At 47.7% G+C, this 17,487-nt stretch overlaps 1 protein-coding gene and 1 long non-coding RNA gene across 12 annotated transcripts in view; one reads left to right on the top strand and one right to left on the bottom strand.

The window, feature by feature from the left end:
• CIT (citron rho-interacting serine/threonine kinase) overlaps positions 1-12,623 on the top strand; it is a 172,055-nt gene extending 159,432 nt beyond the window's left edge. For all 8 annotated transcript variants that reach the window (XM_043901815.1, XM_043901816.1, XM_043901814.1 and 5 more), the window contains 7 exons: positions 620-728; positions 829-957; positions 1,422-1,502; positions 3,070-3,148; positions 3,624-3,803; positions 8,886-9,186; positions 10,252-12,623. In XM_043901815.1, the coding sequence (XP_043757750.1) occupies positions 620-728; positions 829-957; positions 1,422-1,502; positions 3,070-3,148; positions 3,624-3,803; positions 8,886-9,186; positions 10,252-10,275 (903 nt within the window). In that variant the 3' untranslated portion in view covers positions 10,276-12,623. The remainder of the gene's footprint in view (positions 1-619; positions 729-828; positions 958-1,421; positions 1,503-3,069; positions 3,149-3,623; positions 3,804-8,885; positions 9,187-10,251) is intronic.
• On the bottom strand, positions 4,940-16,857 carry LOC122693883. Of its 4 annotated transcripts, none has more exons than XR_006341049.1 (8): positions 16,001-16,857; positions 14,999-15,256; positions 10,012-14,821; positions 9,625-9,797; positions 8,564-8,825; positions 6,699-6,920; positions 5,675-5,759; positions 4,940-5,159 (listed from the first exon to the last, which is right to left on the bottom strand). It is a non-coding gene; the product is annotated as an uncharacterized LOC122693883 (long non-coding RNA). The 4 variants fall into 4 exon arrangements; XR_006341052.1 differs by having other exon boundaries at positions 8,564-8,642; positions 16,001-16,856; XR_006341050.1 differs by having other exon boundaries at positions 10,012-14,456; positions 16,001-16,855.
• Positions 16,858-17,487: the final 630 nt, after the last annotated feature.

Raw genomic sequence — 17,487 nt, 5'->3', positions numbered from 1 at the left:
GTAAATATTTAATGGTGAGGATAATGCTGATTAAAGTTTGCACTGTTAGCTTCAGGAAGAGTCTCAGAAATCATTGTTTATTTATAATTCCTGGCCACCATTTGGAGTAAACATAACTAGGTTTTTTGCAGCCCTTCCTTAGGATTGGCCCATAAACAAGTGGAAGTAATTAGGAAGCAGGTAATTCAGACAATGAGAACAGCAGTGATGATATTAATCAAATACATAATGCAGATTCAAGATAGAAACTGAGAAGCTTGGGAAAGGAAGGAAACTAAAACCACTTCCTCCAGCCACCACTGATGGTGTATTTCTCCAGGCTTTTCCTTCTGATTAGAATGTTGTATTTTTAAGCTCTCTTTGAATGCTACTCCTTTTCCTTAAAATGGTGTCTGACTTTTTCAGTTGCAATTTGACCTTTTTAGTCTGTGGTTGCAAAGAACCCAAAGGTAGCAAAGGGACCATGGGTCCTTATGAGGAATGTGAAGGGACTTGCTTGGTGTGAAGACCACAGGGAAAGTTGGGTGGCGAACCCTGCATGGCCTGGTTGGAGAGCAGGGGCTGCTCCAAGTCAGCGCTCACATCCTCCTCTCTGCTGCCTCCCGCACCCCCGTCCCAGGAGATCGAGACCTCGGAGCCCTGCAGCTGTATCCACTTCACCAACTACAGTATCCTCATTGGAACCAATAAATTCTACGAAATCGACATGAAGCAGTACACGCTGGAGGGTAGGGCCTGGGTGCATCCCCTGCTGGTGTGTTTCTGGCCCTGCCGCCACGTCGGGCTCCTCCTTGGTCCTGAGGCCCCGCGTCTCGCCTGCCTTTACAGAATTCCTGGATAAGAATGACCATTCCTTGGCGCCTGCTGTGTTTGCCTCCTCTTCCAACAGTTTCCCCGTGTCCATCATGCAGGTGAACGGTGCGGGGCAGCGGGAGGAGTTCCTGCTGTGTTTCCACGGTGAGTCCACCGGTGGCTGATGGGGGTGCTCAGGGCACCCACAGCCCCAGACAGGGGCCTTGGGGGGGGGGTGCTGCTCTTGGAGGACAGGGGACATTGGTCTTGCTCCACCAGCGCCCTTGGTGCTCCCACGAGGCTCTAGCCAGGTCCATTCATAGTTTCTTCCAGACCGGTCCGCTCTGTCCTTTGTCTCTCACTCCTCTCTTTCCCCCTTTCCTCTCCCTAAATCTCTGGGTCTGTTTCTCCCCTTCCTCCCTGACTCTTCCTCCATCACCCCCTTCCTGTCTCTCCCCTTTCACTAGAACCCTCTTTAGTAAACCCCAAGAAATGTGGCTCAGCAGAGCTCCTGAGGGTTTTCACGACCCAGGTCCCCCGGGCTGGATTCCTCACTCTGCTGTCAGTGTGTGTCTTTGATACTCCCTGTCTTTGGCCATGCTCAACCCCTGGACTCTGCCTCCTTCCAGAATTCGGGGTGTTCGTGGATTCTTACGGAAGACGCAGCCGCACAGATGATCTCAAGTGGAGTCGCTTACCTCTGGCCTTTGGTAGGTGAGGCAAGGTGTGGGGGTCAGTACTTGGTGTCCCTGGTAGGAACTGCTGGTGGAATTCCTTTTGGCTTATGCACTGTGACTGGGGGCTCCCTTAGACACCAGGCGCCACATGTAGCATCTCCCATGTAAGTGTCCAGGGCAGAGCTCCTGGGGCGTGATGCATAAGCCAAACCCACCAGCCTCTCATGACAGAAAGATCATTCCTTGTGAGTTTGTTTAAATCATGTCACCAGGCTGCATAGCATCTCACGACACAGCTGATCACCCATCAATTTAACCAGTTCTAAACAGGCTCAAGTGTGAACAACGCTGTGATCAACTTACGGTATTTGCACACTGGTTAAGTAATATCCCCAGCTCAGAAATTCTAAAAGTGGAGCTGCTGTGTCAAGGGTAAACACACATACACGATGACTGTGTGAATGTTCTGAAATAGTGTTACGGCTGAAATACCCTTCAAGGCTATTTCATTTATCTGTTGCTCCATAACACATTCCAAAATCTAGTGACTTAGAACAACTGCTTATTATTGCCTGAGACTCTGGGGCTTGACTGGACAGCTTTGCTTCATGTGGTGTCAACAGAGGCACCGGGACATCCAGAAAGTTCAAAGTGGCTTCACAGAGTGGCCGTCAGTTAGAGCGGCTGTCGGGCAGGGGCTTAGCAGGGGCCAGCGGCTGGAGGTCTCACCCTTCGCAGCAGGGCTGCCTCTACGAGTGCAAAAGCCGAGGCGCCCAGGCCTTCTTGCTTCTACCCCATCCTACCGGCTTAGCTGGGATTTCAGGCGGAGGGAGTCCACGGGGGCCTGAGTAGTAGGAGGTGTGACTAATACTGAAATAACAGTTCAGCACAAGGAATAACAATGATATTCTGTTTCCCTTGAAGACCAAAACCAGCTCACATTATATCCTAGAGTTTGACACTGTGATAGAGAAATATACAGTATTAGGACCACAAATACTTGACTGTCTATGAAGCCAGTCATTTTCTATTAAACGTTTTGGACAATCTGTCAGATTAAGCGGTTCTAAAAGGTTACAATCAAAGTCTTACCCATGTTACTCATCTCCCAAACTTCTCCATCCCCACTCCCCTCAGGGAAAAAAAAAAAAAACTTAGTTCTGCATTTCTTATCCTTCCAGTGCCTTATGCAGACACGGGCACATAGAAATTTATTCTCATCCCTCTCCCTTTTTAAAAAACCAGTGTGGCAGCACAGCGGACACAGTATTCTGAAGCTTTGCACCTTGGGTGTTTTCCACGTCAGCATGTAGAGAGAACTGCTTCGTGCATTCTCACGGCTCTGCAGGCTCCCAGAGTTGCGCCGTGATTTATATAACTGATCCCGCACGATGTTCCCTGAGTGGGCTCCCAGCGTCTGCCCCAGCAGCAGTGGCAGGGGATAAACTTAAACATGCCTCGTTATGCAGGCACGTGGGTGCATGTGGAGGATACACTGAGGTGGGACTGCTGGGTCCAAGGCTGCACTGCAGCCAGGCTTTGATTTTCTGTCTTTTAACCCTTCCCTGCCCCATGCTTTTCCTCCGTGGTGGCCACACAGCCTACAGAGAACCCTATCTGTTTGTGACTCACTTCAACTCACTCGAAGTAATTGAGATCCAGGCCCGCTCCTCTCTGGGGTAAGAAATGGGTTTCCTTGGTGGCTCAGCAGTAAAGAACTCTCTGTCAATGCAGGAAACGTGGGTTTGATCCCTGGGTTGGGAAGACCCCCTGGAGAAGGGATAGGATACCCACTCCATCCATGGGTTTGATCCCTGGGTTGGGAAGACCCCCTGGAGAAGGGACAGGATACCCACTCCATCCTGGTGGGCTTCCCTGGTGGCTCAGCTGGTAAAGAATCCACCTGCAATGCGGGAGACCTGGGTTTGATCCCTGCGGTGGGAAGATCCCCTGGAAGGAGGGCATGGCAACCCACTCTAGTGTTCTTGCCTGGATGGACAGAGGAGCCTGGTGGGCTATATAGTCCATGGGGTTGCAGAGTTGGACATGACTTAGCGACTAAACAACTGTGAAAAGTTCAGCGGCTGGGTGTCGGGGCCGGGTCCTGACAGTGGAGGTGACCAGCTGTGCAGACTCTCCTCTGGAACCCCACAGGACCCCCGCCCGTGCATATCTGGAAATCCCCAACCCACGCTACCTGGGCCCTGCCATCTCCTCAGGAGCCATCTACCTGGCATCCTCATACCAGGATAAGTTAAGGGTCATCTGCTGCAAAGGAAACCTGGTGAAGGAGACCGGCACTGACCACCACCGCGGCCCGTCCACCTCCCGCAGGTAACGCGCCTTCTCCGGTTCCTCATCAACGTGGGGCAAAGCAGGACATCTTGCTAAACTGGTCGACAGTTTGCCAGTCTTCAAGCTCAAGCCACTTATTTCTTTGAAAACAACAGCATTTAAATGACAGTCCTTTATAAGCGATAGGAGAATTTTTTAGTGCCTCCTTGGAAAAGGTGGAAGGAAATGTCTGGCCTTTTCTCTGGTGGCCGTTTCCCGTGGCTGTGTTTGTAATGCATTCATTACATTAGTGTAATAGTGTGCTACTCTCACTGGGCTTGCTGAGGGAGACCAAGTGTGAGTAAGTTGGAATCTTGCCCCTCCCTGAGGAGGCCCGGAGGGCAAGACAAGCACTCCTGTGATAACAGCACAGCCAAGGAGAATGGGGCTCATACTTGTGTGGTTTAAAGCACTGCGGGAGCTCAGAGGGGGGTCCCCAGCTTGGACTTGGGGGCTAAGAGGGATTTCCCAGAAGAAATGAGGCCTTGAGGACAGGCTATACTTTATTCTTGAAAACCAAACATTTCAATTAATACCACGTGATGACTCTGAAAATCAGATCCCCCTTCCCCTCCCAGGGTATGTTGCTGCTGTTGCTATTTGTTGAGTGACTCTCTGGACTAATTACATAGTCTGCATTCTTTGTTATGTGTGGCCACTGAAGTTTCTGCTTGGTTAGGGTAGTGGGCAGATAAATAACTAGAGAGGATTTCCTTAAATGGGGGGGGGGGGGGGTGTGTGTGTGTGTGTGTGTGTGTGTGTGTGTGTGTGTGTGTGTGTGTGTGTGTGTGTGTGTGTGTGTGTGTGTGTGTGTGTGTGTGTGTGTGTGTGTGTGTGTGTGTGTGTGTGTGTGTGTGTGTGTGTGTGTGTGTGTGTGTGTGTGTGTGTGTGTGGTTTAGGGCACACCTTCAGCACTCTGTGTGTGTGTGTGTGTGTGGTTTAGGGCACACCTTCAGCACTCGAGTGTGTGTGTGTGTGGTTTAGGGCACACCTTCAGCACTGTGTGTGTGTGTGTGTGTGTGTGTGTGGTTTAGGGCACACCTTCAGCACTCGAGTGTGTGTGTGTGTGGTTTAGGGCACACCTTCAGCACTCGAGTCAGCTGCTGAGACTGAGGCCTTCCTAGGTGTTTTCTGGGTTTGGGTACAGGCTTACTTGTGTGTGTGGCCTTACAGATCCCTAGGAACATGCAGGAGGACGTCCTTCTGAATGTTCTGGCTAGCCTCTTGTTTTTCCCAACTTAGTTTCACTGCCTCAGACACTTGCCATGTGAAACAGTCAGCACTGTTTGTTTTACCGTCCAGAGATAGGGCACTTCTGTTGTGCAAGACCTGCATCAGGTCAATTAAAAACAAACCCTGAGAAGAGAGGAAGAGCAGGAGAGAGAGAAAATGAAAGGAAAGCAACGGGGTTGGATGAGGATTCCTATTTGACTCTTGGCCCTTCTTCCTACAGTACAGATAGGATGCTCATACTGGTTATGATTGCTGTCAGTTCCCTCCATGAAAGCAGACTGAACTGGACACCCACAACCTCTCAACACAAAGGAAGTTACGTTGTTAGTTCCTTATCGGATTTTTGCCTAAGTGAAGTACATATGGTTGGGGATACAGGGGACTCAGAGACACAAGAAAGTCTACTGGTATTGAGTCTGGGGAAGACACTTCTCTCCTTGTCTTGAAGGCTGGGGCCACCTCTTCTTCAGACACTAATAAAGAATCTTAGGTCCTCTGTGGGCCCGTCCCCCCAAATTATTATGAAATAAAGCTAAGTATTTAAACTCTCGTCTTTTCCCAGGAGGACCAAGACAGATCAGATAGTGACACCACTGTGCTTGTTTTTAAGGGAGAAACCCGTCTTTGGGCGTTCTTACCCTGCTGGTCCCCAAGCATGCGTCCCCTTCTTCATACAGGTGACAGCACACCGTGCACACTCATCTGTATCTTGGAAACTGCTTCCTGTGGGTACACAAAGTATTTCTCTTTTTTTAATGCCTGCATAGCATTCCTTCATATGACTATACCTTATTTAACTGCTCCTTTATCAGTGGATGTTTGGGTGTTTCCAGTTTCTTGCTGTAGTAAAGGACTTGGTGTATCTTCACTTAGAATGCTTAGAATCTACCTGGAGGCTGAATTCCTAGAAAAGGAATTCTGATAGATGTCCCTGAGTTTTCCTCCCTGGAGGCTGTACTCTTTTGTTATCCCACCAGCAGTGGGTGGAAGGGGGATTGGCTTTGTCTTGACCCCCAGGGCGAGGAGCCAGATTCAGTTCCATGTGGGGATTTGAGACGTATAATTTTAAGATGTTGGCCCACAAAGAAGATGAGTTTTCTCAACCTAGAAGAATATCTAATTGACCGAGGACTTGACTTTGTGGACTGGTTTACAAAGCCCACATACTACCCTATACAGTTATGTGGGCCCCCTACCATGTGCCGGACCTGGTGTTGGGGATACACAGACGAAGACAGTTTTTATCCTCAAGGGACTCAGTTTGGTGGACACCTCTAAGGTTACAAAATACTTAGAAAAGAAAGTTGTCAACTTAATATTCTGAGGCTATGTCCTAATGAAGAGTCTCTCTTTTGTTAAAATACAAGTGTTGGTCAGAAATGTCTGTCTGTGTGATTTCAATTCCAGAACTTGCTAGAAAACTGGAAGTGCTAAATAGTCAGCTGCTCTTTACTCTTTTGGCCTCTGCTTCAGGGGTGACTGCTCAAAGGGCTGTAGTCCGTCCCCTCCTGAAAATGTCTAGATTTTATTTAGCCTCTAGGTCATGCAAGAAAAAACCCAAGTTCTGTAACTAGGTAATTTTTTTCTCCACTGCCTCACTAGTTAGATGGTCAGGCACCTTCCTTTTGAGATGATGTGGTGTGTCTGTGAGAAGTGACTTACTCTGTGGTGAAAAAAAATGGTTCCAGTTCCTGCTGTTCTTGCCTGCTGCCACCAGGCCTCTCGGGAAAGCCAGCAGCTAGCCTTTGTCTCTTGGCTTATAAAACCATCTTTTTGCTGCTGGACTGCTTTGGGCAGGTCCAGAATGTAGAAGGCCAGCCTGGGAGACTGATTCACCGCAGGCCACACCACCCTGGTCTCTTCAGCAGAGCAAGAAATGTAACTCTGCAAGAAACATAAAATTGATGTGGTAGACCATTGGTTATTAACAGATATGGAGATGGAAGATGGCCAGCTTGGCCTACAATAATGAGTGTGTTCTTCATCCCATTAATCTCAGCTGACTTCTCAAATGGCCTTCCTTGAACCACTTTTCTTCCTCTGGGCAGTGAGCACCCTCTCACTTGCTTTATGATGGGCACATTTTATAATTTTTCTTCCATCACAAATAGGCTTAATATAATTCTCCTGAATTTTTTTGTCTTCCATGTCACAAAGCCACATGACTGGAGATGAAACCTTGAATTCAAGATGTTGAAATCAAAAGTTACCCCAAATTTTACTGCTGCAAACACAGCACAAGAAAGTGTGGCTTTCTGAGCACTGGTGGTTAGAATTGCCACAGTCTGAGCTGCACAGGGAAGAAAATATGAAACTACAATAGACTGACTGACCACTTTAGAGTTATTTCTGTTCTGTTCACCAATCTGTTTAGATAGTATTTTGGGATTTGCAGGCCATACGGTCCCTGTCTCAACTGCTCAACTTTGTTGTTAGACCATGAAAGCAACCTCAGTGCATCACCAGATGGGCGTGGCCATGCTCCAGTGAAACTTTATTAAAACAGGCGTCTGTCTGGGTTTGGCCCTCAAGCTTGCTCTAGAGAGTTTCCTCTCCCGGACCGGTCAGTGTCTTTGCTGCTCAGTTGCTTTCTGTAATGGGCATTGACAGAAGAGGTTCCCTAGAGTTAGGCCAATAATTAAAGAAAATCAAGTTTGATCCCTTCCAAAGGGAAAGATTTAAATATCAAAGGGTTAAGAGAGGCCTCTGGTGACACTGTCAAATATTTAAATGACTTTACGATTTCACTGCACAAAATCCAACATCACTGGTGGAGGATGTCACCCAGCATGTTAGGATACAATTTTCTTGAGAAAATTAGAGCATAATAAATCAGTAAGTGATTCATACTTGGTTCATTCTTAGCATGTAATTATAATTGTAATTTAGATTTTTTAAATATCTAGGATAAAATATATTTTCCTGATTTCTACTTTTATTTTTTCTAAGATAAAGCCCCAATCAATCAAAATATGTCTTCAAGTAATATTCTCTGTGAAATGGCATTCCCATTTTAAGTAGGCTGCCTTTTCCCAGCACTAATTATGCTCAGATAACGAGGGCCCCAGTACCTTTTCTGCTCGAGGGTGGGAAGGAACTGACTTTGAAGGCTGTGTGTCAGTTCTGTGTTTCTGGATCTTGCTTCTTCAGAGGGGTGGTAAGGGCCATGCCTGGTGAAATCTTCATTTGAAACATGAAAATTTCTCTGCAAGGCAGGCCAGGGCTGGATGGAGGGGTAGATCATTTGTAAGAAAAGGTCCCACTACTTTCAATGGCTCATATATATGTTTTTTGAGCCTGGTCTGCTGTTTGCATTGGCCCTGCTCTGTCTCCTAATTGGATCAGGTTTGATTTCTACACCTCTGGCACAAAGGCTCTTGGAAAGCCACCCAGAGAGGTAACCAACAGAGGCCCGAAAGTGGGACAGATTTGGCAACTGACAGTAATGAGTACAGGCTTAACCCCTAAAGGAAGACTTCCTGTGAAGTCAGTGGGGTGGCGTATGGGAATTATGATGTCAAACTGACCTGTACTGGAATCCTGGCCTCTCTGCATCTCCATCCTCTTGTCTGTACGATGAGGGTCATCTGTTCCTAGCGTACAGAGCTGTTAGGATGATTTGACGAGCTTAGCACAGCGCCTGACACATGGTAGGTGCTCAGCAGAAAGCCTGCCCTGAGACTAGGAAGCTTGATTTTTCTGTGCTGTTACCTCTGCCTTCTTTCTGTCCTCACTCTCGAGGTAAACATGAAGCCTGAAGGACTCCAGCTGGGATCTGTTTCTAATAACCTGTGGTGAGATGGGCATGGGGGTGACTCAGCTCCTCACCTCCCTCCCCTGTTGTCACAGCCCCAACAAGCGCGGACCGCCGACATACAACGAGCACATCACCAAGCGCGTGGCCTCAAGCCCAGCGCCTCCCGAAGGCCCCAGCCACCCTCGAGAGCCAAGCACACCCCACCGCTACCGCGAGGGGCGGACCGAGCTGCGCAGGGACAAGTCTCCCGGCCGCCCCCTGGAGCGCGAGAAGTCCCCCGGCCGGATGCTGAGCACGCGGAGGGAGCGCTCCCCCGGGCGGCTGTTTGAGGACAGCAGCAGGGGCCGGCTGCCCGTGGGGGCCGTGAGGACCCCGCTGTCCCAGGTCAACAAGGTAAGGGAGGTGCCCTTCTCAGCCCCTCACCCGCCTCAGCCCCCACGGCCGTAGGGAAGAGGCTCCACAACTGTAATTAGGGTTTTGTGGGATATGTAAGAAGTTTAGGAAGAAAATAGCTTGAGAAGGGGCCTCCTCTACAAATGGATCATGTGTGGCCCTCAAACTGTAAGAGCCACCAAGGGTATACAGCATTCCCTTCCCCAAACGCAACCAGTGTTCGCAGTTTCTGTGCAGACAAGCAAATTCTTAAACACACAAAACATGCCAGCCATTCAGAAGGTTCCATGCTTTACTTTTTTTCAAACATATATATGTGTACAAAGATACAAACATCAAGAATTTCTCTGCAAGGCTACATTGAAATCTGGTAACAGTGGTTGCCTTCTAGAAGAACTCTGCACCTTTTGAAATTCTAAAATCATGTGCATTTATTACCTGTGTAGCTTTCATGTTACCAACTGAAGCGCTGGAGGGGTGTGCTGATAACCAGGGGCCCTCAAGTGGGGGCGGGGCGCGAAAGCTTGCGGATGCCTTGGCAGGCCAACCAGTTCCAGGTGCTGGCTTTCTGGACCACGCTCTCCTAATGCCATCTGTTGGCACCCCAGCCACTAGAGAGAGGAGGAAATGCTGTTTAACTGTTTTCCTTGAAAATGAAAGTTGCTTAGTCATGTCCAACTCTTTGCCATCCCATGGACTGTACAGAATGCTGGAGTGGGTGGCCGTTCCCTTCTCCAAGGGACTCTTCCCAACCCAGGGATCGAGTCCAGGTCTCCTGCATTGCAGGCAGATTCTTTACCAGCTAAGCCACCAGGGAAGCCTTACCTCCTCTGATATCTGGATAAAATGGTACGTGTAAACCACAGAAGTACTTCTACAGCACTGGGGACTTCTCAGCGAGTTTCCCAAGCTCTGAGGGGAGGCTCTGCCTTTCCCTCACTGTTAACCACAGGAAGGAGAGACTGCGTCCTCCTGCAGTATCCCAGTGTGGGCCTCCTGTTTACAAAGTGAGCATGGCGATTTCCGGCTTCTGATGGCTAAATCCCCTCCTCCTCTTGTTCTCAGGTCTGGGACCAGTCTTCAGTATAAATCTCAGCCAGAAAAACCAACTCCTCATGTTGATCTGCAGGAAAACACCAAACACTATGGAACTCTGCTGAAGGGGACCCCAGCGCCCATCTGCTCAGCCAGCCCCTGGCGCAGCTGGACCCAGGCCCGCCTCAGCACGGACTCCCTGCAGCCAGGAGGGGCAGGGGGCTGGGGCTCCTGGGAGCTGCCGGCACCTCCCTGTAGCTGCCCTCTTTGCACTTTGTTACTCTTTCAGAGCGTTCATAAACTTTTGTACCTAGCTCTAGCCTGTACCAGTTCATCACAGGAAACCAACCTGGGGCTAACTACAACTACAGCGTGGTTAGAATCCTAATTAATAGCTACTTTAAGATCTTAGGGTTGGTTATTTTTGTTTCTTTTTTTTTTTTTTTTTTTTTTTTAAGACAACAGACTTCTTAATAGATTTGAATAGCACCGTATTTCCTGTTGTAGTCATTTGTAGCGAGGTCACACCATCAGGTCTCTGCTACTGAAATGTACGTAGACGAGCCCCTGCTGTCGGCTAACCTCCTGTGCTCACCTCAGTCCACCCTCGTCCAGTCCGTCCTCACAGGTGGCCCTGTCTCACCTGGAGCGACATCTTAGCCAAATGTTTACTGTCCTCATTGCCTTTTATGGCCTTGACGACTTCCCCCCTGCCCTCCCACCAGCTGAGAATGTACAGAGGTCATCAGGCCTTGCTTGGAGGCAGTGACTTGGGGCCAAGGGACCTTGAGGAGTTTTCCCTCCCTGCCCCTCAGCATCACCCCTGGCCTGCTATCCCTGCTTTCCATGTCTTTTTGGCCAGGAAAGCATGTACTGGACTTGCTCTGAGCCCAGCCCCAAGAGGGCCCTGGGTCCAGGGGCACTCACATCCTGTCCATGACGGTGTGCTGTTCCCGCCTCCCTGGGGTGGGAAGAGATGCCGGAGCTCTGCATGGCGGTTCACTGCATGCGCTGCCCCCAGCCCCGACCTGGCTGCCCACCTTGGATTGCTCTGCCGATGCACTAGGTCCATCCCATAGCTCCCGCCGAACTGAGACCCTCTGGGACTTGCCAACACACCGGCCACAAGCTGCAGTCTGTAGCACTGAACAAACGAAAACCAAACGCTCAAGCCTTACGACCAGAGAAGGATTTCAGCAAACCACACCTCACACTTCCACGTCTCCCTGCCGACTCCCTCGCGGATGACTCTGTTCACACACAACCCAGCAGGTTCTACCCCACGAAAACTGTGACTCCCCAGACAAGCCTCTCCCTAGGGCTAGACTAAAACCAGGAAGTTGGAGAAAGAAACCGCCCTCAACTCGCCCACCCCGACTGGGCGGGGAAACCCTCCCTTAGGTGCCCCCTTTCTCTCCTCTGGCGGTGTGAGGTTCCTGGCAACTGGTTAAAGAACCAACCAGAGGCTTCGCTGTTGGCAAGCTAACTAGCGGCCTTATTTCTGCCTTTAATCTCCCACCAGGCCTCTCGCTTCTCCACGCCTCGAACTACCAAGGCACATCCTAGGTAGGCTGACAGATAGACCTGTTCCCACTGCAGCCAGTGAACATGACCGCGTTTCAATCCCCCGTCCATGGTTCAGCTCACTTTCCAGATTGCAACCTGGCCCGAGTCCCGGCTCCTTCCTGCTCGTCCCTTAACCGAAGTGCTTTCTCGTCTGAAATGCCCACGGCCCTTCCTCCATGTCGTCGCATCCTCGGCCAGTGTCACACTGTCGTGTTTTGTGTGTCGCTCAGTCTTCGGGGTCAGATGGCATCCCTTCCCTTTTCCAGGGCAGATCTGACTGAATGTTTGCTGAAGATTTTTTGTCTCTTGGTCCACAAGTATTTGGAGAGGTCACTGGAAATGGTGTTCAGTCTTGGCATTTCATTTAGGATCTCCATGAGAAATGGGCTTCTTAGCCCTCAAAGTGTATATCGTGTGTCTCATTTGTGAAATGCTTCCTGCTATAGAACTAGCTCAAAGACTGTACATATTTACAAGAAACTTTATATTCGTAAAAAAAAAAAAAAAAGGAAATTGAATTGGTTTCTACTTTTTTATTGTAAAAGGTGCATTTTTCAACTCTTACTTTCGGTTTCAACGGCGGTGGGTATGGACAGCCATCTTCACTGGAGGGTGGGGAGCTCCGTGTGGCCACCGCGATGCCAGCAGGAAATATCGTTAAAACAAAACTGCAGTCAAAAGCTTATTAGCATAAGTAAGATTCTAGGTCTCCAAAAGTACAGGCTTTTTCTTCATTACCTTTTTTATTCAGAAAGAGGAAAAGATCACAAGATCCACCTTGAAAGGAATGAACTCTGTTGAATAAATAGTCAAATAAAGCAATGATCTAAAATGTTGGCTTTAGTGCACGACCTCTTCTTAAAGACAGTGTGTAAAACTCCGAAGCATCGCCGCTATCAGCCTGAGCTTGTGAGCATGGCATGGCGCCGTCTTTCGAGGATGCTTCTTCAGGGGCTGGGGGGTGGTGTTTGTGGAGAGCCACACAAGGTCAAAGCAGGCCGCACTCCTGGAATTGACACGCAGGCGAAGTTCTCTTCCAGAAGGGTGGTGTTTGGGCATTACTTCCAATGAATCATGAACTGGCTATTAAGGTCACAGTATAGGACTGCAGAACTGGAAAGCTCCTTAAGGCAGTCAGGCCACTTTGAAAGGATTACTGGGGAATGGATTACCCAGCTCTCCTATAGTGCAGTTAATAAAAACAAACAACAACAACAGGTCACCTTTCATTTCTTCTTATCCATTACGATAAAGTCACAGGGATTTCCTTGGAGGGAGGAATTCGGATCTAGGTAATTTAAAATGTAAATTCTTTTAACTGTGAAGTTCTACAGTCTGCAAGGTAAATTTTTCTAAGATGCTTTAATTTGTTGGTATACAATTTGTTGAGCTAGACAAGCATTGCTTTTGGCAAATGGTACTTTTCTCATGGTTCCTGTTACTTTTGGTCTTCAACTTTTATTTTCCAATGAGGTAATCTGACCACAGTCAAATTCTGACTTGCAGGGTTGTGGCTGACATGCCCTGCAACAGGAATTGGACTTGCAATTCTATTCTATTCCTCCTTTCTGTTTTACCACTGGGGATAAAAATCTGGCACTTCTAAGAATGAAAATTCAGAAGATGAACAAGTAAAATGTTGGAACCTATCCTCCCTTATAAAATGAGAAGAAGTCCACTGAATACCAAACAGCCATTTTAGTCACTGTCCTGAGGATTCTTGGCAGCCACATACCACTTCAGAAACATAAGGTAAATGTGGTGTAGTTCCAAAAGAAATGTGCCATAAAGGTTCTCTGGACCCTAAGCAAGGACCTCAAAGAAACAACCAACAAATTACTCAGCCACGCCACGAACTGAGGCCCAACTGTCCATGTTGCGGTTCCTGCTTAAACACAAAATTGGACGTCATATTTTCTGCTCTTACAACTTAATTTTTATGAGAATAAAGAAGCTGCCTGCAAAGCAAATTTTCTATGAAATTTTAAGGCTCTGGAGACTTAGGCCAAAAAGAGAATGATACCAAAAAAAGAAAAAGAGAATGATACACTTACCAGGACAGACAAGCGTTTGTCTTTAGAATTGGGCCTCATGAATGTGACTTGCTTTAGCAAACATTCATGCAGATTTAAGTCTAAAGCAATAATGCTAGGTCTACGGGGGTGGGACTGGCTAAGCTTTACAAACTAGCCTGTTCCAGCAGTTCTAAACTAGGGGTGACTTAGCTCCCTTCCCTCAAGGACACATGACAGTATCTGTAGACTTTTGTCACAACTGGGGTTACTTCTGGCAACCTTGTGGGCAGAGGCCAGAGATGCTGCTAAATATCCTACAACGCACAAGGTGGCCCACATGCCCACCTTCCACAAAGACTGATCAGGCCTAACATATCAATTAGTGCCATGGTTGAGGAAGATTAGCCTATTCTGGCCCGATTTCTTTCTTGGCAGTTTAAATATTGCTCGTGATGTCTAAAGCATAGAGACTGTGGCCCTAGGCACAGTGTTTACATGAGAAAATGTTTTATCACTTGCCTAGTCAAATGCCAAGGCTTTCATCTTCCGAGGCTGGGGGAGGGCTGAGCAGTAGGAATCTGGAACCGCACATATGGCTTGACTTTCTCTCCAGGCTGTCAATGATTAATGGAACTCCTGTTGGCCCTGGAGGGACTGTGAGAGGGAAGAACTCTGGAAATGACTTTACTGCTGTATACAACTCAGCGTGTGCTTTCAGAGAATCACAAAAAGGGAATACACAGTTGATCCGGGGTACACACAACTGGAGCTATCTCTTGTTCTCACTTGCTGTTGAGTCTCACAGATGACATGGGTGAATTCACTCCCAGCAGGTAGAGATGGCTGGCTTCCTCACCCAGTCTTGGGCCCCCTCTGTCTTCAGGACAGAAAAAGATGAGGTGGCTGTGGGAGCTGAGCTCAGCGGCTGATCCCAGAGACAGGGCACTGGTTCCCCGAGGCTCTGACTCACAGGATCTGTAGACTTTTGATTGTCGCAAACTGGGGTTACTTCTGGCGACCTTGTGGGCAGAGGCCAGAGATACTGCTAAATATCCTACAACTGCACAAGGTGGCCCACATGCCCACCTTCCACAAAGACTGATCAGGCCTAACATATCAATTAGTGCCATGGTTAAGGAAGATTAGCCAATGGTGACAACTCTTAGAAGGGCCCTTCTGGATGTTTTCACCATTACCTGGGATGACTTGCACATATTTTCAGAGCTTCCTATTTCCTCCTGAAGACAATTATAACTAGCATTCCAGAGCAGATGGCTCTAGCTTCTTTTCTTCACTAATCTGCTGATCAAGTGAGGTGCTGTAGAGCTGGATGGAGGGCTGAGTGGTCCAGAGACTTGGGTCTTCATCAATTCATTCAAACCGTTTGTAAACACTGGAGGAGGGTCATGATTCAGGAGAACTGAGTTCATGCTCAGAAATGAAATCATGCTCATCTAGAAGTAATTGAGTTAAACAAAATGAAATTGTGCTTTTCTCCAAAATGGTTTAGCCTCTGACCTCAGCCATGTATGGAATCACTTTGATGTTCTGGGTTTTGCAATTTGGCCCTTGGCATCTTGGAGGTTTCCTAATTGAGCTCATGGTGCTGGTACTTTTTTTCTGACCCCCTGACTTCTTTCCTGTTTGTGGCCATAACCCATTTATGTTGTAAAAGGCTTTGTGGCTCCCAGTGTGAAATGAAAGGAGCCCTAGGGATCACCTAGTGTCTGTCCAACTCCTTCCATTTTTCAGGAGAGGAAACTGGGTTGAGAGAGGTCATATGATCGCCCAAGGTCACACAGCTAGTCAGGCAGTGAACTGGATCGACATCCCTATTCTCAGTCTAGTGTCCACACTCTGGGAGGGGACAGTGGAGGAATGGCCGACTCCAAGGTGAAGCCAGGCTGTGACCTGGTCTTACAGCTATCATCTACACCTTTAAGTGGAACCAGAGGGAAGGAAAAGGCAAGCCTGGATCCTTTGATCTTTGGTTTCAGTATGTTGACATATGGCTGGTTCTGTTTACCTTGAAATACCCATTTACACATTAGGAATTTAAAGACCTTACCCTGGGCTCTGTAACTTCCTCTGTATATACATTTCTGGTGGGAAAAATGTATCTCATTCTAAAGCAACTGGAGTTACGCTTTAATTTTAACCATGTAACCAGTCCTCACCCCTAACAGAGAAAGTGTTACCTGGGTCATAGGACACCTCAATATGGCTTTGCTCCTGTGATTTGGATAAAGCAGGGTCTCCTGTTCCATCTCCATTAAACAGTCTCCATTACTTTTAGCTTCTTGGGTGTACAAACTTTCATCCAGGTCTGTGGGCAGTCTTCTGGACCACGGGGAACTTCGTTTTGTGTTGCTTTTTAAAGAAAATGGAATGTTTTAGACAAGTGGCTCTGGGGAATGCTGACACCCATCTCCCACTGTTCTGCAGTTTTGCCTCCATTCCCCCAACCTGAAGAGTCAACTCCTCTGGGGGTCCCCTGGGGCTGCAGGGGAGTCTTACTGGGTTTACTGACTCCGAATTAGTTTTTCCATTGGATTTCCAGGTTGGCGTCTTCTGAACTTTGTGAGTAGAGCTGATTGTGGGCTAGATTTTTCAACATGATGTTTCCTCCTGCAGCCTGGAGCTGATGGCTCCCTCTGAGCCCTAACTCAGGGTAGCAACCAGATGCTCTAACCCTTCTTACGGAAAAGGCAGTGCTTTTCTGGTCCATCTCAGGCAGTGAGCTTCCTTTCCAGGTGGCCTGGAAGCCCGTGGCTGGGTCCTGCCTCCCGCCACCCACCTTCCCCAGTCACCACCAACAGCACACCAACACAGCAACGGTTTCTTCAGTTCTGGTGCTTCAGTATATCCCTTTTATACCTATAAGCTTAGTTATGTATTTTCAATTATATTTTGAAGATATGTGATCCATACAAATAAACTCAAAATGGCTCAAAGACCCAAATGTAAGCCATAACACCATAAAACTAGAAGAGAACACAGGGGAAACATCCTGACATAAATCATAGCAATATTTCCTTAGGTCAGTCTCCCAAGGCAAAATAAATAAAAGCAAATATAGACCAATGGGACCTAATTAAACTTAAGCTTTTTGCCCAGCAAAGGAAACCATCAACAAAACAAAAAGACAGCTGGCAGAATGGGAGAAAATATCTGCAAATGACATAACCAATGAGTTAATTTCCAAAATATACAAACAGCCCATAAAACATATATCAAAAAAACAAACAACCCAGTCAAAAAACAGGCAGATGACTTGAATAGATGTTTTTTTTCCAAAGATGACATATGCAAAGATGCTCAACATTGCTAATTATCAGAGAAATGTAAGTCCAAACCATAACGAGGTATCACCTCGCACAAGTCAGAATGGCCATCATCAGTAAAAATAACAAATGCTCCAGAGGGTGTGCAGAAATGGGAACCTTCCAACACTGCTGATGGGAATGTAAATTGGTGCAGCCAGTATGGAGAACAGAATGGGGGGGTTCATAAAAAAAAAATAAAAAATAGAGCTACCACATGATCCAGCAATTCCACTCCTGGGTATATATCCAGAAAAAGACGAAAACACTAATTAGAAAAGAACATGTACCTGTGTTCATACTAGCACTACTTAAAATAGCCACGACATGGAAGCAACCCAAGTGTCCACCAACAGATGACT

Source organism: Cervus elaphus, chromosome 5 (assembly GCF_910594005.1).
Source record: "Cervus elaphus chromosome 5, mCerEla1.1, whole genome shotgun sequence".
Taxonomy (NCBI): domain Eukaryota; kingdom Metazoa; phylum Chordata; class Mammalia; order Artiodactyla; family Cervidae; genus Cervus; species Cervus elaphus.
This window is presented reverse-complemented; position numbering and strand designations above follow the sequence as displayed.